At 40.8% G+C, this 24,949-nt stretch overlaps 1 protein-coding gene across 3 annotated transcripts in view; it reads left to right on the top strand.

Annotated features, from left to right (window-relative positions):
* Positions 1 to 24,949, top strand: part of NELL1 (neural EGFL like 1) — an 814,467-nt gene that overhangs the window by 113,331 nt on the left and 676,187 nt on the right. For 2 of the 3 annotated variants that reach the window (XM_055317809.1, XM_055317808.1), the window contains exon 4: positions 15,666 to 15,836. The exons of the other annotated variant lie outside the window; for it this stretch is intronic. In XM_055317809.1, the coding sequence (XP_055173784.1) occupies positions 15,666 to 15,836 (171 nt within the window). The remainder of the gene's footprint in view (positions 1 to 15,665; positions 15,837 to 24,949) is intronic. 3 annotated transcript variants of the gene reach the window in all.

The raw sequence follows: 24,949 nt of genomic DNA, 5'->3' as shown, positions 1-24,949 counted from the left end.
CCATTCACCCCCGCCCCCCGCCCTCCTCCCCTTCCACCACCCCTAGTTCATTTCCCAGAGTTAGGAGTCTTTATGTTCTGTGTCCCTTTCTGATATCTCCCACACATTTCTTCTCCCTTCCCTTATATTCCCCTTCACTATTATTCATATTCCCCAAATGAGTGAGAACATACACTGTTTGTCCTTCTCCGATTGACTTACTTCACTCAGCATAATACCCTCCAGTTCCATCCACGTTGAAGCAAATGGTGGGTATTTGTTGTTTCTAATGGCTGAGGAATATTCCATTGTATACATAAACCACATCTTCTTTATCCATTCATCTTTCGATGGGCACCGAGGCTCCTTCCACAGTTTGGCTATTGTGGACATGGCTGCTAGAAACATCGGGGTGCAGGTGCCCCGGCGTTTCATTGCATCTGAATCTTCGGGGTAAATCCCTAACAGTGCAATTGCTGGGTCGTAGGGCAGGTCTATTTTTAACTCTTTGAGGAACCTCCACACAGTTTTCCAGAGTGGCTGCACCAGTTCACATTCCCACCAACAGTGTAAGAGGGTTCCCTTTTCTCCACATCCTCTCCAACATTTGTTGTTTCCTGCCTTATTAATAAAAAATGGGCAGAGGATATAAAAAAACACCTGTCCAAAGACCTACAGATGGCCAAAAGAGGGTTGAAAAGATGCCCACTGTCCCTAATTATCAGGGAAATAGAAATCAGAACCACAGAATTATTTCACACCTGTCAGTGACTAAAATAAAGACAAGAAATGTGTTGACAAAGATATGAAGAAAAAGAAACCCTCCTGAACTGTTGGTGGAGATGTAAATTGGTACAGCCACTATGGAAAACTGTACGGAGGTTCCTCAAAAAAACTAAAACCCTGCATGATCCGGTAATTCCACCATTGAATATTTGCCCAAAGAAAACAAAACCACTAATCCAAAAAGAGATGGGCACCCCTGTGTTTATTGCAGCATTATTTACAGTAGCCAAGATCTGGAAGCAACCTGTGTGTCCATCAATAGATGAATAGATAAGGTGTAGTGTGTATATATGTACAGTGGAATTATGCAGCCATAAAGGAGATTATGCTGTTTGAGACAAAATGGATGGACCTAGAGAGTATTAGGCTAAATGACAGAAGTCTGAGAAAAATACCCTCTTTTACTCCTAAGTGGGATTTTAAAAATGAACAAGCAAAAGAATCCTTCTTAAAGATGGAACAAAGTGGTGGTTGCCAGAGGGAGGGGGAGGGCGGATGGGGAGTTGGGCAAAAAGGGTGAAGGAGGGTGGGAGATACAGGCTTCCAGTTATGGGATGAGGAAGTTATGGGAGCAAAGCACACAGCTTAAGTAACAGATATAATAGCAATTATTGGGGATAGATGGTAGCTACTCTTGTAAACATAGCTCATTGTATAAACTTGTTGAATCATTAAGTGGTGCACCCGGAAACTAATGTAACATTTGAGTATAGTTGACATACAGACTACCAGCACAAGGCATTCTATTGGCCAAGAAGATTGACACTTAGCTGAGATCACTTAATGAATGAAGAAAGCATTCATTCTCCTTGGGCATTTTCAAGAAAGCAAATAGCTCAGCTACTTTTGGAAGCCTCTTTAGGACTTTGAAAAAAGCCAGCTTTGGGTTGAACACAACACATTGGATGGCAAAACAGAGAGGCAGACCAAAAGCAGTAGATACTTGATAACCCAAAACTGTGACTACCTCTGTATTTTCCATCCTCTAAGTTAATAAACTTACTTATTTTATATTAAAAAAAACCCTCAAATGTCAACCATTTCAGTATTGCTTTTTTTTATTTTTATTTTTTATTTTTTTAAATTCATTTTTGATAGAGAGAAAGAGAGAGACAGGCAGAGACATAGGCAGAGGGAGAAGCAGGCTCCATGCACGGGGAGCCTGATGTGGGATTCGATCCCGGGTCTCCAGGATTGCGCCCTGGGCCAAAGGCAGGCGCCAAACCGCTGCGCCACCCAGGGATCCCTCAGTATTGCTTTTATTGAATCCCTTTCCTAAGAAACTTTTTTCTTCTACATTAGTGATTCTCAACTACAGTGTCAAAGCAGTTTGATACATCATTATCTGTGAGGTGTGCCACACGCAGCACATTACTATTAATAAGAACCAGAGGTTTGTGAGTGTCCTTGCATAAGTTTCTGCCATATGCCAGGTTCTGTGGTTAGCTCTGAAATTACAAAGACATGGTCCATGTGTTCATGGAGTTTACAGTCTAGTGGGGAGACCAGGATTAACAAAACACACTACCATTCACTAGGTTGCCTTTTTGTTTTCTTGGTTTCCTTTGCTCTGCAAAAGCTCTTTATTTTTATGCAGTTCCAGTAGTTTATTTTGCTTTTGTTTTTCTTGTCTGAAAAGCTCTATCCATAAATATGTTTCTAAGGCCAAGGGCCAAGAGATTGCTGCCTGTGTTTTCTTTTTTTTTTTAAATATTTAAATATTTATTTATTTATTTATTTATTTATTTATTTATTTATTTATTTATTTATTTATTTATATTCGCGGGGGGGGGGGCACAGAGACACAGGCAGAGGGAGAAGCAGGCTCCATGCAGGGAGCCCGACGTGGGACTCGATCCCAGGTCTCCAGGATCACACCCCAGGCTGAAGGCAGCGCTAAACCACTGCGCCACTGGGGCTGACCGCTGCCTGTGTTTTCTTTTACGAGTTTCATGGCTTTAGGCCTTTAGGTCTTTAAACCACTATTTTTGTGCATGATGTAACAAATGGTCTTTCGTGGTTCCATACAAATTTTAGGATTACTTGTTTCAGCTCTGTAAAAAATGCTGTTGGGGTTTTGATAGGGCTTGTCTTAAAGCTGTAGATTGCTTTGGGTTGTCTGGACATCTTAATGATACTAATTCTTCCATGAGCATGGAATATCTTTCCATTTCTTCCCATCATTTTTAGTTTCTTTTGCTAATTTTCAGGTCTTTTTAGCGCAGGTCTCTTATTTCCTTGGTTAGTTCTGTTTCTAGGTATCTTTGGGTGCAATTTTAAATGGAATTGTTTTTTCCTTTACTTGGTTATTGGTGTATAGAAGCACTACTGGTATCCGGGTAATTTTGTATCCTGAAACTTTACTGAATTCATTTATTCTAGTTACTTTTTGGTGGAGTCTTTAGGATTTTCTAGCATAGTGTCATGTCATCTGCAGATAGTGACAGTTTAACTGCTTTACCAATAAGGGTGCCTCGTGTTTCTTGTTTGATTGTTGTGGCTGAGATTTTTCAGTACTACACTGAACAAAAGTGGCAAGAGTAGACATTCTTATATTCTTGTTCCTGATCTTAGAGGAAAAGCTCTGTTTTTCACTGAGTATGATGTTAGTTATGGGTTTTTCATAAATGGCTTCTATTGTGTTGAGGTGTATTCCCTCTAACCCAACCTTGTTGAGTTTTTAATCATGAATGAATGTTTAATTTTCTCTGGTGTATATTCTGCATCTATTAAGATGATCATGTGATTATCCTTTGTTTTATCGATGTGGTATGTCACACTCCTTCTGAAAATACTGAACTGTCTTTGTGTCCCCCAAACACATCTCCACTTGATCTTTTTAGTATATTGCTGTATGTAGTTTGCTAATATGTTTTGAGGATTTTTATGTCTCATGTTCATTAGGGATATTGGCCTGTAGTTCTTCTTGGTGATGTTTCTCGTTTTAGGATTGGGGTAATCCTGGCCTTGTAGAATGTGTTTGGAATCTTTTCTTCCTCTTTTATTTTTCAGAGTAGTTTGAGAAGAGTAAGTGTTAACTTTTTTTAAAAAAAGATGTTATTTATTTATTAATGAGAAACGGCGGGGGGGGGGGCGTGCAGCAGAGACACAGGCAGAGGGAGAAGCAGGCTCCTTGCAGGGAGCCCAACACAGGACTCCATCCCAGGACCCCAGGATCACGCCCTGGGCTGATGGCTGCGCTAAACCATTGAGCCAACCAGGCTGCCCAAATAAGTGTTAATTCTTTGAAGGTTTTGTAGAATTCACCAGTACATCCATCTGGTTCTGGACTTTTAGTTTTTCAGAAGTTTTTTGGATACTGTTCAATTTTGTTACTTGCAATTGATCAGATTTTCTGTTTCTCCTGGTTTGGTTTTGGAAGGTTATATGTTTCTAGGAATTTGTCCATTTCTTTTAGGTTGTCTTATTCATTGGTGTATTTTTTGTAGTGGTCTCTTATTATGCTTTATATTTCTATGTTGTCTGTTTTCTCTTGTTTCTGATTTTTTTGGGGGGTCCTTCCTCTTTTTGAGCCTGGCTAAGGGTTTATCAATTTTATCTTTTCAAAGATGCAGCTCTTGGTTTTATTTTTTTTTCTATTAAGTCTCTGTCATTTATTTCTGCTCTGACCTTTTTCTAACTTTGGGGGCTTTTTCTAGTTCTTTAGGTCTAAGTTTAGATTATTAGAGCTTGTCCTTATTTCTAAGGTAGGCCTATATTGCTGTATATTTCCCTCTTTAGAACTACTTTCACTGTTTCCCAAAGATTTAGGACCATTGTGTTTTCATTTATCTTAATATATTTTTTTGATCTTTGATTGCTTCATTGATCCATTGGTGATTCTACTGAGTTCTTAAAAATCCCATTGTGAGCATGTTACATGCAACATACCTCAGGATATTGAAAGCTCAATTCTTGATAACAGAAGCAGTTAGATCACTAGACTATGTTTCCTGTGAAAGTCACTCTCAGCCTTCAGTATTTAGAGCCACCAACACCTGAGACAAAGGAAGGTTCTTACCTGGGCCTGTTCAAGTATCTGTTTCTAACCCAGAGGGCTAGCTGGCCTTGTGCAGTGCAATTCTTTGCCCATGACATCAGCCTTCCCAGTGACTCCTGTGATTGTTTCAGTTATAAGACAGATCAGATGAATCTCTTTTGATTCTCATTGTTTTGTTATTGGAATCCGGCTCAGACATCATGGTTCTAGCTTTGTCTTTGATCGTGTTACTTCGATGTGAGTTTATTTCTTGTTAAATGAAGATAATAGTTCCCCATTCGTTAGATTGTTAGAAAAAATTCACTGAAATATTGTAAATAAAGTGTGAAGCTGGTATGTGGTAAGAACTTGATAAATATTAGCTATTATAAGATCATTAATTAAACGGTGCTTTTATTGAATTACTTTGGGAGACTTGTTTTCTACAACAGTGATTCTCTACTTCAGTGTTAAAGCTGCTTGATCTATCACAATCAGCCGTGAGATGTCCCGTACATGATTTATTACTGTTAATAAAAACCAGTTATTCATGTATTCCAAAAATATTAAGTCTTATATGCTAGGATCTATGGTAGACTCTGAAGATACAGTGATGAGCAAAACCAAACATGGTCAGTATGTTCATAAGACTTTTAATTCAGTGGAGAAGACTAATATTAAAAAAAATGCTTATTTAGAAACAAGTACTGTGATAGAATATAGTCCCATGAAAAATCCTGGGGAATGGTGGGAAATGTGAATATCAGTGAAGTCCTCTTGGTTAGGTGGCCTACAAGGTGATAAGAGAAGGATGAGTAGAAGTTAACTAGGTGAACAAAATAAGAGGCTTCTGGATACAAGGTAGAATGTATAAGTGCTGTGTTTTGGTTGGGAGGGAAGAGGGTATGTTCAAAGACATGAAAGAAAGTGGTATGGAGAGTGCACAAGTGGAAACTGGACACAGGTGGGCAGGGGCCAGAGCATTGTTGAAGAATTCTAGTCCTAAGCTCCATAGCCATGAAATTACTGATTTTTGTAACTTTAGGGTGTTTGTGGGTGATTAGAAGGGGTTGGATTTTTGTTTTTTAAAAAATGACTTTGGTGGTAGAATGGATTGGAAGGTAACAGAGTGGATTTAAGTAGACTAGTTGTAAGGCTATACAGTTACTAGTAGGAGGTGATGGTGGCTTAGATAAGGAGGGTAGCAGTGGAGGAGGTGAGAAATAGAGTACTCAGGAGTAGAAGCCATGTGACTTGACAGTGGGTTGTACATCAGGCACAGGAGAGAGAAGTATTGAAGACTGTGCTCACCTATCGTGCTTTCATTTTGATGTAGGTTATAGTGGCTGAGGACCATGTTTGGGAGGAAAGTTATATCTTGAGTTCACTAAATTTGAAAGATCAAAGTGGAGTTGAATGGAGAATTAGCTATTCAAATATAAAGCTCAGTAGACAGGCCTACACTGGAGATAAAAATTTGTGATTCATTCATGTTAAAAAGTACCCTAATGTATTGGAGTGGATTCAGGGTACGTTAGAGCCACTGATGTGAAGTGCTTTGACAGGAGGGAGAAAGGACTGGGATTAGGGGTAATGTATCAGAAATGGACACCTGTTGGAGTCTTCCATGCCTGTGAAATCACCCTTTGTCCCAACAGAAAATGGTTTGAGAACAGCTAGGGTGCAAGGTAAAGGCCAAATGTCAGAGATGGGTTCTAGGAATCCAGCACCATTTGAACTTTTGGTTGTTTCCCAACTCCTCTGCGCTCTGCTTACACACCTCCTTAGTGCTATCCATTCCTGTTCTTTTCGGTTACCTAAGTGCTAAATGCACTTCCTTTTCCTCTTCTTTGTATAGCCCCTTCCTGAAGCACCTTTCTCATCTTCTCCAATTTTTAAAATCAGGTATAATTAAGTTTAGTTTCAGGTGTATAGTATAAAGATTCAACAATTCTGTACGTTTCTCAGTGTCGATCAAGGTAATGTACTCTTAATCCTCTATTTCACCCATTTCCTACCCACTGTCCCTCTGGTAACCATCAGTTCTCTATATTTAAAAGTCTACTTTTTTTTTTTTACTCCTAACTCTGGGAAACGAACAAGGGGTGATAAGAAGGGAGGTGGGTGGGGGGTTGGGGGTGACTGGGTGACGGGCACTGAGGGGGGCACTTAATGGGATGAGCACTGGGTGTTATGCTATATGTTGGCAAACTGAACTCCAATAAAAAAAAGAAAAAAGTCTACTTTTTTTTGATCTGTCTTCATTTTCTTAAATTCCACATGAGGGCAATAATATGGTATTTGTTTTTCTAACTTCGGGTAGCATAATACTGTCTAGGTCCATCCATGTTGTTGCAAATGGCAAGATTTCACTCTTCTGTGGCTGAGTCATATTCCACTGTGTACATATACACTATGTCTTTCTCCATTAATATGTGGAGGCAACTCAAGTGTCCATATCTTGGCTATAGTAAATACTGTAATAAATATAGAGATGCATATATCTTTTCAAATAAGTGTTTTTTTTCCCCTTTGGGTAAGTACTCAGTACTGGAATTACTGGATCATATGGTAACTTTAATTTTTTTGAGGAATAATCACATAAGGAAAAATAAAAAGGCATCTAAATTGATAAAGAAAGTAAAACCTTCGCTATTTGCACATGATATACTATCTATAGAAAATTGTGAAGACTTGACTAAAAACTACTAGAACTGATCATTGAATTCAGTAAGGTTACAGGATACAAAATCCATGCACAAAAATATGTTGCACATTTATATACTTTTAATGAAGCAGCAGGATAAGGAGGAAGTTCTGTGTATAAAAAAAGTAAGCCATGCTAATAATTTGTATTTTTGATATGTCATGAGAATTATACTTCATTCCCCAAATCTACAACCCAAATCTATTTTTAAAAGATTTTACTTATTCATGAGAGAGGCAGAGACCTAGGCAGAGAAAGAAGCAGGCTCCATGCAGGGAGCCTGATGTGGGACTCGATCCCGGGACTCCAGGATCATGCCCTGAGCCAAAGGCAGACACTCAACTGCTGAGCCACCCAGGTGCCCTCCTGCAACCCAAATCTAAACATGAGACGACACCAGACAAATCACATTTGGGGGAAATTCTATAAAATTCCTCATTAGTAATCTTCAATTTTCAAGGTTCTGAAAAACAAAGTCCAAACCGTCACCACTAAAAGGTATTTAATGAAAAAAAAAAATAAAAAAATAAAAGGTATTTAATGAGACCTGTCGATTGAATCTGATGTCCTCTTCTGGATAAGACTACAGAATACAAAAGTATATTAAGTGAAAACTAAAGCAATCTAACTGAAGTGTTGATTTTGGATAATAGTGTATTCATATTGGTTTATTTACTGTGAGAAATGTACCATATAGATGTGAGATGTGAATAGGAAGAAATCAGATAAGGCATATATGAGAACTCTATTATTTTTATTTTTATTTTTTTGCAATTTGAAACTATACTCTAAAAATTAAAACCCAAAACACCAAAACTTTGAAGGATATACATGACAGGGATGACAGTAGTTTCCTATGAGATACATTGGGTACTGTTTAATAAAGAGAAAATTTTTTGAACCTTGGAAATAAAAAAATTAAATTAAAAACTTAAAACTTCAGTAGTTAAGAAAAGTGAAGACTCTTTATATTTTTTGTTTGGGAATAATATTCCTTTAAGAAAACTTAAAAGTTTAGAAAGTGCTATATATATATTTGCCAGAACTACAACTACTTTGGATCCTTTTTCCTAGTTCTTGATAGTCCAACATCTCTTGAGTTCCTGGAGACAAGGAGCTATACTGTAGGCTTCAGATAAGATGTAGTTGTGTGTTTCTAGCTCCTTGCCTTGGGCTTCTTTATTTAATACGTCAACTGTATTTTAAAGTCCTCTGTAGTTAAAAAAAAAAAAAACAAACTAACATTGCATTCTTCTTTACATCAACTAGCTCATTGTTTTCTTTTTATCTTAATTTTAATTGGGAAAAGAAATTTCCCAACTTTGCAAGATTGTGTGTCTTTTCTCCTGCCACTTAGTATGTGAGAAAGGTAGGAGCCAGCCCTTAATTCAGTAAGAACAGCGCAGCTCCTCCCATGCTTTTAAAGACTGCAGTGGAACTCTTCTGAGTAGGAATAAAGAAGCTTGTTTTTACATTTAACAGTGAAGGTTTTATTTTCAATAGCAGGCAATTTGTAATTACTGTCACTGTTAATATCTTGCTGGACGTTTGCTGAGAGGGTTGAGTACAGAACTAATAGGTAAGTTTACAATTGCAAATAAGATCACCAGGTCGAGTCTAAACAAGAGAGGAAGGCGGGATGTGTGTACCCTTTCAGCAGCTTCATACCTCGGGGGCGGGAAGAAGGGCAATCCTGATCCCTGGTGGACACTAGGCACTTTGTAGGAAACTTGCAAACATGGTATCATGTTTGTTTGTTTGTTTGTTTTTTTCTGAGAAGAACCCCTTGAAGTAGATGTTCCTTCCTAGTAGATGAAAGTGGGGTTTAGGAAGATGGTGCACCTTGTCGGTATTTATGCAGGGGTTCCATGCCTGAGGCAAAGATTGAACACCCCGAAGCCCCTTGTATATTAGGTGCATATTTTCCACTGTTTCTACTACTTCGTGTTGCTCTGAGTAGAGGAAGTAGAATTTGGGAGCGATGGATGTTTGTTCAGGCACATCAGGTTTTTTCTTAACTTGGTCAGAGAGCTCTGCAGGCTGGGTGGGGGACTTCGGCCTATAGAGGATCGTGGATTTACAAAGGGACCACTGAGGTGACCACTTCCAGTTCAGTAAGCATGGATTTTGAGGCCAACCTACTGGGACCTGATACAAGAGACATAATGGATTACTCAGAAAGAGAGTAGCATATTTCTTTGGTATTCAATCCTTTAAATAGCTTCTAAGAAATAAGCATTTTAAGAGATGGTGATCTGTTGATACTATGCTGCTTTTGGCAAGCAGAATTCCATATTTGATAGAAGATAGTGCATCATCTGTGGGACTATAAGCATAAAATTGGCTTGAGATGAGATTGATCTCAATGAGATTTGATCATCTGGCCAATGACCCTGGGCACAATGAGATTTGATCATCGGGCCAATGACCCTGGGCACTTAATAGGTGCATACCTAAATTATAGTTTGTTCTGAAAGATCTAAAGCAGCATGCAGAAGTTAGTGTCCCAAAGTCTACTGATGTGTAACAAACTGTCCCCAACTTAATATGCTTGCAGATTCTGTGGGTCGGGAATTTGACAGAGTCCAGAGGGATAGCTTGTCTCTATTCTACAATGTTCGTGGCTTTAGCTGGGAAGAGTGGACAGCCGGGAAAACCATCTGGAGGTGTTTCCATTTATGCATCTGGTGTTTATACTGGTGTTGGGTAGGATCCCGTTTGGGGCTTTGAACCAGAGCGCTTCCACGAAGCTTTCTAGTGTGGTCTGGGTTTCCTCATAGCATGGCAGCCTCAGGTAGTTAGACCTCTTCCACAGTGGGTCAGGGCTTCAGGCTCAAGTGTTCTGGAAAACAAGATGGAAACTGCGTGAGGTTTGAAGGCTCAGCTTTGAAAGTGACCAAGCATTACTTCTGCCCTTAAGGCACTTACAAGCCCTCCCAGATCCAGGGGAGGGGTCATATCCAAACCTTTCAATTGGAAGAGTATCAGGATTACATTATGGAACATGTGAGGTGGGAGACAATATTAGAGTTTTTTTGGAAAATACCATTGGCAAAACAACCGGACTGTGTAATGTGGGTTGTGTGCCCTACACGAGATGGGAGAGGACTGTATTCCTGTCTCCTGCCGCTTCTATTTTTAGCTTAGCAATAGCTTCATCACCATGGATACTTCTCAGAGTATTAAATGAATTACAAAAATCTAGACATAAGCTGGACCCTAAAGATTACTTAGTTAACTGGTTTTAGACTATCTTTGGAAGTGCATCTCTTTTATCTAAATGAAATCTTATGGGAAACTCTAAATTATACAACAGAGTGAAGCTTTTCTGGTGCTTAGTCTGTTTCCTGTGCGTTAGAACCTAAAGCTTCTCCAAGGAATGCTGGGGTGTTGAGGCTCAGATCTGATCATTTAATGGATAGGAGAAACCGAAGTACAGAGGGGAAGGGATATATTTGCCAAAGACCTCATGGTTTGAAGCAGGTTGTAAGGTGGACATCAAGTCATGGTAACCTTGGGCCAGTGTTCTTTGTGATATTACTCCAAATTATGCTATTGCCTTTTTCCCCCCAAAAAAGTGCACACAGTCCTTCAGACTCCTGGCTGGAGGTGGGACACCATATAGCTTCCTAGCATGTTTGGCAGCTTCTCTTCCTTAACCAGCAGTAGGCAAAGAGCCAGAAGAGGGGAAATGAGATTCTGTGTGAAACCCACAGCATTTAAAAAAATGCTGAGAACTTTATCATGGCATGAGGAATGAGGGCTGGCACTTGAGTCTGCTGGAGCATTCTTTGCCAGGATGGGAGCATCTTGGGGACCAAGGCTGGGAGAGTGGATTCTATCTGAATTCTCTTGCCCTCTGACTTTGAGATCATATCCTTGTACCTGGAGAAGAATACAATGTAGTGAGAAGAATGTGAATCCTGGAACTCAGTAGACGTGGGTTTAAGTCTTAGAAGTTACATGACTTTGGGCAAGGCACTGTATCAACTTGAACCTGGTTTTTACCTTAAAACGTGAATTTAATATCCACCACTTAAGATTGCTGGCAAAACGAGAGGTGGTAATATATTTAAAGACTCTTACATAGTAGAAAGTAATGGGGTGTTGCTGTTGAGAGCATGTACCAGACTGGGGTTCGAGTCCTGCCACTTACAGCTGTATGAAGTTCAAATCCTTAATTTCTTTTGTCTAATAAACTAAAAAATGGATCCCTTAGAATAAGTTTTGGGGAAAAGGACAAAAAGTTGAAAAAAATAACTTGGCTGATCTAGATCTAAGTAATTGGATTTTTTCCTAAATTTTTTCTTCAACATAGCATGAAATTCAGGTAGTATTGTAAAACTTCATAGTGACTCTGTTCATAATGCTCAGTGATGGGCTTTACGAATGCTGATGGTGGGATAGGGTCTCCAAGCAAGGGTGTGAGTTAAAAAAAAAAATCTAGCTGTATAGATACAGGGTGGGAAAGCTCACCTTCATGACATTTTGTGTGAAATGGTTTGCAGTGTTAGATGATGGGAAGGTCCTTGCGAGCATTAGGATATACTCGTGGTTGTGCACAGCCCCGATGGTCCGTATTGCTAGAGGCTATGTTGAAGGGGAAAACCAGTTCATTTTCCTATAGCTGGAGCATGGTGAGCAACATTGGGGGAGGGTGTGGAAAGAGGAGTAAGGCAGAGAATCAATGTCCAGGAGGGCCTTTGTTGACTAGGTGGTGTACAGGGTTATAAGGAAGATGCTAGGGTTGTTTGGTCTGAAAAAGGCACTCGGCTGTGAATGTCATTGCTGTTTTCAAATATTCACAGGATGACTTTTCTGGGAGCCACGGTAGTTCATTGGCTGAGAACTTGGCTGAAGCCCAAAGCTAAAGGAGAAGTGCTGCTTACAAGTCTGGCTGGTGATTTTTTATCACTCATACAGTTGACCACTTCCCCAAATCCACAGTCGAACTCTAAGCACTTGAGGCTAAAGGAGGAGGACTGGTCAGGGGCAGAGAGCTTACTAGATTCTCTTTCATATGATCACCTCCAGTCCCCTCCTTCTCCCTGCCAGCACGGCAGGGCTCTTGCTTGCTCATAGCATCCAAACTGCTGCCTCCCTTACCGTAACCAGCTGGCCAGGAAGTAAAGCGACACCTGCTATACTCAGCTATAGTGCTGCTTAAACTTTAATGTGCACATGAATCATCCGGGGGGGGTCTTACTAAAATGGAGATTCTGACTCATGTAATCTTGGCTGAAGCCGCACAGTCTGAATTTCCTCAGGTGGTGGTGATGCTGGTGTGTGGACCACACTGTGGATAACAAGGACCATACTTTGAATATCAAGGCTCCACTGCAAATCATGAGTCTTCCCTCCAGGTGATAGCCAAGGGTCATCAGGCCTCCAAGTTGCTTTGAAGTTCTGGAAATACTGCCTTATTCCCCTCCCAGCATGTATGAAACCGTCTCACCCAGATAGAGTTAGCCATGCAGTGTCCTTGCCATGTCGAGGACCACTTCAGCAGTTATCTGATGTATTTAAAAAAAAAAACCCAAAAACCTCATCTTGACCTGATCTAAGTTTGAAATACAGCACTTCTTGAATGTGTGCATGATGCTGTCGGAAACTTTCCCCTAAGACCTAGGTATCCGTTTTGCCTAACAATAGGGCAGATTGCTTCTCTTTGAGCTGTATGTTTGAGACTACCCCAGGTAACCACTGGATCCAGTGCTTGGTAGAGTAATCATTAAAAGGTATGCTTATCTTTCCTACCCATTTCTTCTCCCTTCCCTTCTATTCCCTTTCACTATTATTTATATTCCCCAAATGAATGAGACCATATAATGTTTGTCCTTCTCCGATTGACTTATTTCACTCAGCAGGAAATATCAGAAAGGGAAACAGAACATGAATACTCCTAACTCTGGGAAACGAACTAGGGGTGGTGGAAGGGGAGGAGGGCGGGGGGTGGGGGTGAATGGATGACGGGCACTGAGGGGTACACTTGACGGGATGAGCACTGGGTGTTATTCTGTATGTTGGCAAATTGAACACCAATAAAAAATAATTTTATTATTATTTTTTTAAAAAAAGGTATGCTTATCAAGAGCTCCTGCTCAATGAAGTCATAACCCCAGGAATAGTGATTGAATCTGGTTAAACATATTTGCCTCCCTTTGTCTTTTTTTTTTTAAATTCTATCAGGTGATCTGTAAGAGCATTTTTAATTGTCTTTGACATCCTTTTTAGGATCCTATCCCTTCCTGGAGCAGTAGCTTATTGGTCTAAATGAAATAATTCAGAGATTTCTTATGATGATCTTGGTGAGGTCTCTTACACAAAATCATGGTGCCTTTCTATTCCAGAACTGGGTAAGGTACTTTCCCTAATCACAAGTGAACTCCTCAGTAAAACAGGGATTAAAAAATATCTACCTTGAAGAAATTAAATGAGATGACATTTACGTAAGCAGCTGGTCCATTCCTAGCACATGAAATGACAGCTTCCTTTGTCTTCGATTTGTTTCTGACTTTTTTGCTAGTCTCAAAGCATCTTGAGAACAGGGTCTATGTTTTAAATCCTTTTTTAGCCCTTTACCATGTGTTCAGTAACAAAATGTTGAATAAATTAATAAATGACCAGATAATCTCTAAGGTCTTCCTGACCTTTTAAATTCTCTGATTTTGATTCTTTCAATGTTCTAGCTGCTTAGAAGCAATTTAGAGAATTCCCTTAAAATGAGTATCTGCCGTGTTAAGGGATTTTCTATTTTGCAATCTTATAAAATATGTATTATATTACTAATAAGTGTGTACCTGAGTCCAGGAGCTGGCTGCAGTAGTATAAGAAACCACCTCGGTTTATGACCTTGGGCCTGATTCTTTGTCTAGTGTGAGGTAGGTCAGAGTGGTCTTTCTCAGCAGTGCTCTCTTGGGAGGATCCCTGTGAAAGATAAGCAGGAAATATGCATTTGTTCTTTGTCACGTGACTTGGAAGTCCTGCCTAATAGAGGCTGAATTTCATGATCTATTCCTATCAGGGCTCATAGAAATGCTTTTTGTGTTTTAGGTGAAATTAAGGTCTGGCTAATGGGGTTAGGCCAACCCAGCTGATTAGAAGAGAAACTGATCCTTTCAAATCTAGGGATAGAACCTAGCTCCTCCCTACATAGGCAGGTCATTCTTGAGTCATTTGTACAAATGAATTGCTGGGAGAGGATGCCAGTTGAGGCTGTCTTTACTAGTTGGTCATTGCGCCCCTGAGATGGACAGCAAGCTGGTAGAAAGCATGGGGGCTGTCAAATTTAGATCTGTGTTTAAATTGTGGTTTGGATAGATGAATTCCAGAACCTCAGTTTTTTTAGTATTTATAAAGGGATAGTATCAGCCTTCTAGGTGTGTAGGGTGATGAGTTAGATAGTATGTTAAATGCGTAGTGTCATGCCTGGCAGTGAGATTAGGCCTGATGTAATGACAATGATGACGCATTTCAGAAGAGGCTTAGACTAAATGGTCTGCCACTCAAAGTATCAGCCCTGAAGCCTGCCTGAGGAATGTCCCAAACTTCTGCATTTTATGACAAAAGTCCAGACTGCGGCGGTGGTACTGTTTTTCACGGATCTGGAAAACGTGACCACAATCTGGGGAAAGAAAAGACTCAATTGCATGTTTCATGACACAATGATTTAAAATACTGGCCCACATGTGAATAGCTTCAGTCATCCCTTCCCTACTCATTATCTAGGAATTGTCCACTTAAAGCTGTTTGGGGGAAATGTGTTTAGTAAAGTTATCTCAATTTATTTCAGTTCCTGATACCCAATGTGATTTGCTTTCCTTTAATTCTTGAAAATGTAAATATGGCAGTAATAAAAATAAGCATCCTTAAGTCCATTCCACATGAATAGCCTTTTTTTTAGGCAATAGAGGGTTCTGAACTGTACTTCTAAGTATTGGAAGAGACTCTGCACCAAGCTTAGGTAATTAGCTTGTGGAGATCACTTCACAGTGGATCAGTCATTCTCCATTTTGGAGGCTCAATGTGTCATGGTGAGGTTCTCCAACAGTAGGTGAATTGGATTCCATGCAGTACAATTGATTTTTGGTTGGCAGATCTTTGTGTCCACGTGTAGCTACTTACAGATGCTGAGAAAGGTGGTAGTGAAGAAGCTAGGATTGATGACTGTGAGTTCCAGAACTAAAATCAAATTCCCGTTTCTTTTACATGTAGCTATTTTGAACTGGAGAGCAGTGGTCTGAGGGATGAGATCCGATACCACTATATGCATAATGGGAAGCCTAGGACCGAGGCCCTTCCGTACCGGCTGGCAGATGGACAGTGGCATAAGGTCGCGCTGTCTGTCAGTGCCTCTCATCTCCTGCTCCACATCGACTGCAACAGGTATGTCTGTGCTTTTGTTTTTTAGTGATTCTGTCCTTGAAAATGAGTAGTGGGAAGGGGACAGCTATCAAACCCCTCCAGGCCTTGCTGGGAAATAAAAACCAAGGGACCCTAATTGTCATTTAACCTACCAAATGGGCCATTAGATGTGCTGAAATGACCAACCGTAATATGCTAAGAAAACAGTTCATTAAGATGAAACAGTATCCTGTGATTAGGAACAAATGTACAAAAGGTTGATGACAGATTGGGGAATAGTAAGTGCACCTCTGTGTACCCCAGGCACCAGCTGAAATTCCACGGAGCCGTGATCACAGTTAACTGTGATCTATTGTTGTTGAGTTCTTTCCACTTGGAAGCGAACAAGCCAGCCTACCTTAGAATGAAGCTGAGAAGCCTGTGCCACTGAAGCAGCTAATTCTATTTCACTTCATCAAGCACAGCTTTGCTTAAATATCTTTTCCAAATGGAGGCTTCTTAAAGAGGCTGTGCTTTGAGTCTTTGGGAATTAATGCCATCCATTCTCTGCAGAGGAATGAGCCTTTCGGCTTGCCAGTGGATGGCAAGACTATTTGTGAGACCCGGGGGGTTTCATCAGGCATTGTGAATTGGGGTGGGAGGGAGACCTCATCCCCCATGTGTGTCACTGGAATCAGGTTTATTTCAAGCTGAAAACAGACTGTCGGTCTCCATTGGATCATTTCTGGCTGGACAACTGGCTAATGGTGGTTGAGGAGAATGTTTTGATCTCTTTAAAAATCTGATGGAAATCCTAATGGAAAGTCATCTTACAGAGGAAGTTTTTGCATTGCTAGCAGCGCCCATGAATTAAGTGTTGGTTCTTAACGATAGTGTCGAAATTAAAAATGACTGTTCAGCCATAGGACTTGTTCCATTAGGCCCAGGATAAAGAACAGGTGTGCTGGGGACAACCTCCTTTCCGAAACTGAACAGGAGGAAAAACAATCCAAGGTCAGTCAGCTTCAGACTACGTTTCTGAGGAGGAGGTATTTAATTGCAGTTCCAGCTCTGCAGAGTGTTTTGGAAAAGGACTAGAAGGGCAGAGAACAGAAATGAGTGTCAGACTTAAGGGAAGTTCTGACACCTTGAAATGGGTCTTGGTCCATTTTGATTTACTTAAGATGCTTTCTGGACTTGGGGGAGAATTGTGGTTTCAGATTATAAGTGTGCCTGGACAGAGTTTCCGTAGAACTACTGGCTTCTTTGACCCTATTGTCCTAACTTGGGCAGCCTGAATAAAAGCCAGCCTCAGCCACTTTGCCATCTTCAAGAGCTCATTGGTTCTTTTAGTTTTTTTTTAGAACTCCAGTCCAGGTAGCAGTCTTCTTGTTGCCCTGCTCCCATCTGTATCAGCCCAAATGGGAGAGCAGAAAGGCCCTGCACGTCCTATGCCACAGGTCAGAAAGACGCCTCAAAGCTCTAGTTTTAGTAATTCCCACCTGAAAAGTCTGGAGGACACTGCTGGTTTCTTGCTAGGCAATTTCTTTCTTCCTCCTTTTGAAAGTCTTGTCTTCTTTTTTTCCGAATATTCTCTCTGGGGAATCTAATGTTTCACACCCTCACAGATGCTCTGGTTCCTATGAAACATTCTTTTCTGTCCTGCTCAGCCACTTGTCCACTCTGAATTTGGGCAAGTAAATTTCTTTGCATCTCCATTTTTCAATTTGTAAACTGGGATAATACTTACTCAGAGATGGGAATGCTGAATGAGATAATCTAAGATGCCCTGGGTGGCGCCTGGCCTTTGATGCGCAGTCCAGTGTTCACTGTTGACTCTGCACATTGATGGTACCTCTTTGCTTCCAACTTTCAAGTGCTGAATGTCCCTTCTTGGCTACATTGGCCTTTCTACCAGGAAAGTGGGTAGAGGATAGGAGAGCTGGAGCCCACAGTGTTTTATAGGGTTAGCTCCATTTATAAAGAACAGACTGAGGGGGATTCTGAATATCCCTTCATTTCTCTGGAAATTTTTCATTTTAGTTCATGATCTAACATGTCCTTTATATAAGATCTTGGAAGGAGAACGTAAAGTTGGCACCAGTTAATGATTTATGGGCCCAAATACAAATGAGGTTTTTAGATAGGTCAGGGGAAAGAAAGGCCTGGAACAACTGGGCTGCAGGAGGGGTAAAATTGATTTTTGGTGTAATCCCCAAATCTGATGATACCTAAGAATTACTGGGGAACTTATAAAAAAAATTGGGTCACCAGGCCCCATCTCTGATTTGCTGGACCAGATTCCTTGAGGGTGGAAACTTCTGAGAAGCTGTATTTTTAACAACTTTTCATGTGGTTCTTATGCAGGTGATCTAGCCTTGGTACCTGGAATGGTATTTGAAGACCATTGGTCTAGGTGGAAGGGGGAGGAAGCTGGAGAAGAGGCTAGGTTGCAATGAATAAGTGAGGGACCTTGGAAAATCAAGTACCTGCAGGAGAACCCCCCCCCTCGCCCCCGACCCTGGGAAGGAAGAAGAAAAGATTAAGGAAAAAGTGGGTAGTGTCTAGCCTATAACACAGGGTTACCTTCTTTACATGTTTCTTCCTAGCCAGCACTAGCTGATTCTAGAGTGGTGCAAGCTCTGGTCCATGTATCAACTTGCTGGTCTACTAATATAGGCCACTCTCCCGAAGAGTGAATGTCACAAAGGCTGATTTTTACTCTTTAAGCTATGCATTTCACACTACCGAGATTCTTCTTGATGGCTTTGCCCCTTAGAGGTATATTTTTTTCCTCAAACTGTCACCCGCTGGAGTTCTGCTGGCTAGGTGATAAACGGGGATGTGATAATATTTATTGGGTATTGACTTGTGCTTGGCATAGCGCTAAGCATTTTATATAGGTGAATTCATACCATACTCCTGTTGTTACTTGTTTTATTTTATTTTTTTTAAAGATTTTATTTATGTATTCATGAGAGACACAGAGAGAGAGACACAGGCAGAGGGAGAAGCAGGCTCCATGCAGGGAGCCTGACGTGGGACTCGATCCCGGGTCTCCAGGATCACACCCTGGGCTGAAGGTGGTGCTAAACTGCTGAGCCACTTGGGCTGCCCTGTTACTTGTTTTAAAATGATGGAACGGAGCTGACATTATATGCCTGCAGTCCTGCTTCTAGTAAGTGGCTGTACTAGGATTTGGACCCAAATCTGCTTCATGAACATTCTGTTAGGCTGTTCAGCACAGTAGTGGGGACCATTGCACTGGACTTGGAAGCTAGGGAAGGCCAGAGTCTGATTCAGTGTGAGCAGTTTGCTTCTTTCTAGTATTTTCCTCCCACACATGTCTTAGATTCCTGATCATTGGAGTTGTTTGGTAAGATATGCAGTCTTACTATTGGAGCTCATTGCATTAGCCTGGGGAAGGGACCTTTATTTATTGAGCATCTACTACAGGCCAGGACCCTTCTGGCCATAATATTCCTTAGGATAGTCCTGTGGGGACAATTTTATTGGTCCTGTTTTACAGACTTGGAATTAGAAAGGCTCAGATAAATAACTGGTCTCAATCCTGTGTAAAATACGTGCCAAAATTTTGAACTGAGATCTGACTCCCAAGCCTTCATCTTTCTATCCCTGCACACCACTTCTGTAAAGTGTTAATGACCTGTACTTTCCAGAACATAGCCACAAGCACACAAGGGATTATTCCCAGGAGAGAAATGCTATAGAAGTTTCCAGAACCATAAAAACATTTAAAATAGGAAGATTTCCTGGGCAATTCCATTGTTCTGAGGAACTGGTATGTGGTGAGATAGGTGAGATTTCCACCTTTTTAAGATTAGAATTGAGAAACAGTCTTTTCAGACCTAATTACACTAATTGTCACAAGAAAAGTGACTGCTATTTTAGTTGGTCGTTTTACACTTTCTGCTTGCTATGGAGACTAACACTTCTCTTCCTGCTTCAGCTGTTTAGCTGGGCCTAGTTTTAGAAGCTCTCAAAGTCTGGGTAGCAGATTACCTCAAGCTGGAAACAGAAAAGGAACCATTCAGTTGGGTGATCAGCCTGATTATCTCCATTGCTTTGGGTTTTTCTCCAGCTGCCTTTATACTAATAATTGCCAACAAAGACAAGAATGAGGTCTGCACTAACCTTCCTTAGGTTCTCTCAGTCCATTTTCCACTCACCCTGTGGCCTGTTCCCGTTACTCAGAGTCCAGAATCCACTGACATCTGGGATTCAGTGCATAAGTGTTCTATTTTTTTTCAAAGATTTTATTTATTTATTTATTTATTTATTTATTTATTTATTTATTTATTTATTCATTCATTCATTCATTCATTCATTCATTCATGAGACAGAGAAAGAGAGAGGCAGAGACACAGGCAGATGGAGAAGCAGGCTCCTTGCAGGGAGCCCAACGTGGGACTCAATCCCAGGTCTCCAGGATCAAGCCCCAGGCTGAAGGCAGCGCTAAACCACTGAGCCACCCAGGCTGCCCCATAAGTGTTCTATTTACCACAAAAGATTTTCTTTCCTCCTCTTTGGTAACTTTTAATCAACTTATCAAATTAATGTATTGGGCGCGCTCTCTGCCAGGCTGTGGAGGATGCAAAGAAGTGAGTCCTTGGCCATCAGAAAGCTCATGGCTTGTTCAGTCAACTTTTAATATTGAAACAACCAGGGCCCCCCATAGTGATTGGCCCTTGTCCCCAGATATAGAGAAAGCATGGAGTTGGGCTGAAGCCCTGTTAGTAGGCTGATTTGACAGTTTGTGACAGCAGCAGAGCAGTGGAGAGAACTGAAGATGGTTACTCCCAGCATCTTGATCTTGAAGTAACTGGAACTGAGCTTCTCAGTAGTTAAGGGACAGACTCAGAATGTTTATCATTCAAATGGCACATTCATCCAGCCTTAGGCCAGCGCTTTGTGCAATATGCAGGTGTCCCTACTTTAAGCCAGCCTCTTATTGCCACACTGCTGGAAAAAGTCTCTCACATAGTCCTATTGCAACAAAGCTCTGAACCCTCATTTGTTCAGACTTGTACAAGTGTGTACACATGTGCAGCTTGATTGTACACTGACAGGAAGTTAATAGTTACAGTCTAGATCAGAAACGCATTTTCCTTTTAATACATGCTGTTTACTGCAGAGCATATTGAATTTTTGCATACAACTGATCTTGAGCATACAGAATTAGAGAAAACTTACTATAAATCACTGAACAAGTCAGTAATTCAACATTTTTGTCTAATATTTCAGAGTAACTTCAGGATATGAGCATCTGTTTCTCTAGTTTTTTTCATAATGAAATATGTTGATATGGCATTTACTTCCCAGGGAGCTCCTAGAGTATTTACAAACATCTTATTAAACCTAAATTCCTTATGGTAGTTCAGGCACGTGTATACCATTCTATGTTGATTTTTATAAAGTTTTTGCTATAGTAAGGAGGGGAGAATTAAGAGAGGGCTCTGAAACGCCACAGCTTCGAAGAGATCCTGGCCAACACTCAATCGTCCTGGTTTTTCGACTGATTTTTCACTTCACAAACAGGAACACATGCACACAATTTACTGAAATGGAGATAAAATTGACAAAGCAGCATATGCCTCATCTCCAAATAACCAGCAGCTCCAGATCTTCTGTCCAGAAGAAGAGATAAATGAACTTGAGAGGATATACCTGTGGGTAAATATAAGTAACAGTATAAGGCACCAATGCGAGAGATGTCGTAAGGCTGTATGTGACGGATTGCTGGATTCCTGGTGGAGGTGCTCAGGTTTGGTAGATCACAGGAGGCAGAGCTGGAGATGTGGAATAGCCTCTCAATGTCTTACCATCCCAGGTGAAAATGCATTACAATTTCTGCAGCTTTACAGTTTTGTCACTGTGTGATTTGATTCTGTACCAGTCACATGAGAGAGAATTCAGTGGGGAATGAGGTTCATCTTGTAAGCATTACAAAGCCAGTCACAGTCCGGTGAGAGAGGAGGGTATATGCATGAGTGGTATCGAGTTGAGGGAAAGCTTGCAGGGAGGGCCAGAGAGGGAGGGAGGTAGAGAGGGGAGGGAAGGAAAGGGAAGGAAGAGCTCTTCTCTGTGGCTTAATCTAGACTGAAACGAGTGCTGAATCTTTGTGTTGGTTTTTCCATTTATAAAACGTAATTTACATACATTATGTAGGAGTGTGAAATCAGGCCGTTTGTGTCTTACTTTCCTTGAAGAGTCTTAGTTTGTTCATTAACTCGTTTGACAGGAACCATGCTTGCATCTGTAAAATGGAATCATAGCAACTCTTCAAACATAGGGTCATTGTAGGAATGTAGCAAGGGAGAATGCACAAAATCTTGATAATTTCAAGCTGCTTTATATGGCATCATGAAGGACTATAGACCTATACAGACCTATATACCATCATATAGGAGAGGTGTTACAGTATATTGGAAATGAGTTCAGTATAGTCACATTTTCACATGTATACAAACAGCTCATGTCCCATGGATCAGGACCTAGTGTCATGCGGATCTATGGTGCAATGTAGGGTTTGAGGACAGTCCTGTCCTTGAAGTTATTCTGATGGCCAAATCTTGAGCAATGCTCTCCAATAATTTTGGCCTCATGGTTGGTAGTATAGCACAAAGATGCATGGTTTTTATACCGGTGGAGCCCCTTTAAAAATATGTAATTGCAGAATCTCTTTAAAAACAGGTAACTATGGTGAAGAGGGAAGAAAACAACCTCTCCATTGTGATAAGGTCTTTTGTTGATCCTGGCAGGGCCTTGAGAATGCAGCTTGGTGTCTTTCCTTTTTTTATTTGTGTGAGAAAAGAGGTGCAGAAATTTGCTTCCCCCTCGCAATCTCAGAAGCCAAAATTATTACAGCTTTTATGAGGCTATGGAAAGCCAGGTAAAGTTTTACTGAGTGAGGAAACTCACTTGTTATATATTCCTAAACAAAATAGTTTTTGCTTTTCTGCTTGGAAAATCTGGCTTTTAAGCACAAAAATATTCTGGACTACACGCTAGAGCTGAAAGAGATTAATAAATTCATATAACCTTAGGGAAATAACATACTGTCTCTAGGCCTTAGCTCTCTAGGTATACAGTGAGGGACTATAGGACCAGGTGATCTTTAGGTTTCCTTCTAACTCTGATCTTCTGGTCATGTGCCTGAATTACTTAGGGCATGCTCCCTTCCACCCCCAATCTTCAGGACCCTGGAGAGCAACCCAGTTTGCTGTCTTCACCTTGGGTTTGCAATGATCTGAATTTTTTTTTTTAAAGATTTTATTTACTCATGAGAGACAGAGGCAGAGACATAGGCAGAGGGAGAAGCAGGCTCCCTGCAGGGAGCCCAATGTGGGAATTGATCCCTGGACCCCAGGATCATGACCTGAGCTGAAGGCAGATGCTCAACCACTGAGCCACCCAGGCATCCCTGCAATGATCTGAATTGATAGGTGGGTTGATAGTACAGCTGTTGGTAGGCAAAGTCTAATTACCCTAAATGCCCAATTTTTTTCCCCTCATTTGTCTCTCCTCTTGCTGGAGTAGATGCTGCACATGCATTATTCGATGCTAAGGGATGTTGGCTTCTCGTTCTCTCCATCTTGTGCTCTTGGTGTCTTTGAGTGTTCTGCTCCAGACACGTGGCAGTGAAGAGCCTTTGGGGGATGCTGGCTGACCTGGCAATGAAGGCCTTGGTAGATCTAATACAAGGTGGAGCAGTGCACTGTAGCCAGCAGATGATGGATAGTTGTGCTGTTGAAAAACATTTCTTCTGAACATTGAAGGAAGAAAAATCCTTTGCTGCCAAGCTCTAGAGAAATAATGAGGGAGACTGGATCAAAAGACCCAGGTGGCCAATGTCGTAGAAATCTGGGCAAAGTGGAGAGTGGCTGCTTAACTGTTGGGCCCGTGGGACATTAGAGTATTGCATATCTCCTTCTGACTGAGCCCCTCTCAGTTCTACCCATGTTATGTGCCCTGTGGCTTACTCATTCCAACCTCATTAGGTAGGTTCCCAGTTTAACTTTGCCATGTCTTCTAATGACATCCATAGCAGACCTATTTCTAATTTTGTCTTTTCAGGAACCTTCATCTTTTCCTCCTGTCCCCTAGTGGGCTTAATGAGTTGCACTCTGGTGCTTTTAGATTTGCAAATGGAGAAGACAAAGAAATATACTAGAATCTATCCTTTATTTATTTGCTGGTTTGTTGGCTACCCGAGTAGATTGACAAGAAGGCACTTTATTGCATAGATGGGACCCAAGATGTATTAGAATAGAAAGGAAAACAGGACCGCAGTTCCAACGCCAGTGATTACATGTACATGCCTTCAGACACATCCTGAGTTGTCATTGTATTGCACGCACAGGGGTCTATACCAGGTAAATGGAAGGAGAAATGGGCTGCAAGAGAAATAAATATGTTCTTGTAGGAAAAATATCGATTCTTGCATCTTTTATTGTTACAATTTTATTGTCTTCTTGATGGATATGCACAGTTATTTTTTAAAAAAGGAAAGCAAGGAGAGAAAAGTCAAACCAGTATGATACAGGTGATGGAGTCTTGCCTTTCTAAGGAATATATTGTCTCTGTTCCTCTTATGATTCACTCATTGGTTTAGAGCCTTGGGGAATAAAAAATGCATGAACCATGAGGACTTTTTAATTAGAAAAAAAAATCCAAATGCTGCATTAGTTTTTTAGTTAGACCAGCGGTACTAATGTGGTCATTGAATGCATTTTCTACACCATTGTAAATCCTCTTTCTGGAAACTCAAAAAGCAGCTAGAGTGGTTGGATACAAAAAAAAAAACAGATGTATAGTTGTACCTGTTTGGTTTGCTTTATTTATTTATTCTAATTTTTGTAGGGGGTCTGATGGCAGTATGGTGCAAGGATGAGGAGGCTTGGAAGGAAAAGGTTTCTGCGTATTGTTTTCCCTGCTCTAACCTAAAATTCTTTTTTTTTTTTTGGTTCCTCAGCTTGTCCTCCTAATTTCTTGTGTTTCTCCCATCAGGAGTTCCAGAGCCACTAAGCCAGCTGGTTGGTTGATGTGCCTAGGCCCTCACTTGAGGGTTTTCCTGGGCAATTAGAGTGAAAATCCCCTTCTCTTTAAAAGATCTGTGTGATGCGGTTGTCTGT

This window comes from Nyctereutes procyonoides, unplaced genomic scaffold (assembly GCF_905146905.1).
Source record: "Nyctereutes procyonoides isolate TBG_1078 unplaced genomic scaffold, NYPRO_anot_genome, whole genome shotgun sequence".
Lineage (NCBI taxonomy): Eukaryota > Metazoa > Chordata > Mammalia > Carnivora > Canidae > Nyctereutes > Nyctereutes procyonoides.
Note: the sequence above shows the minus strand (reverse complement) of the source record. Positions and strands in the feature narration are given on the sequence as shown.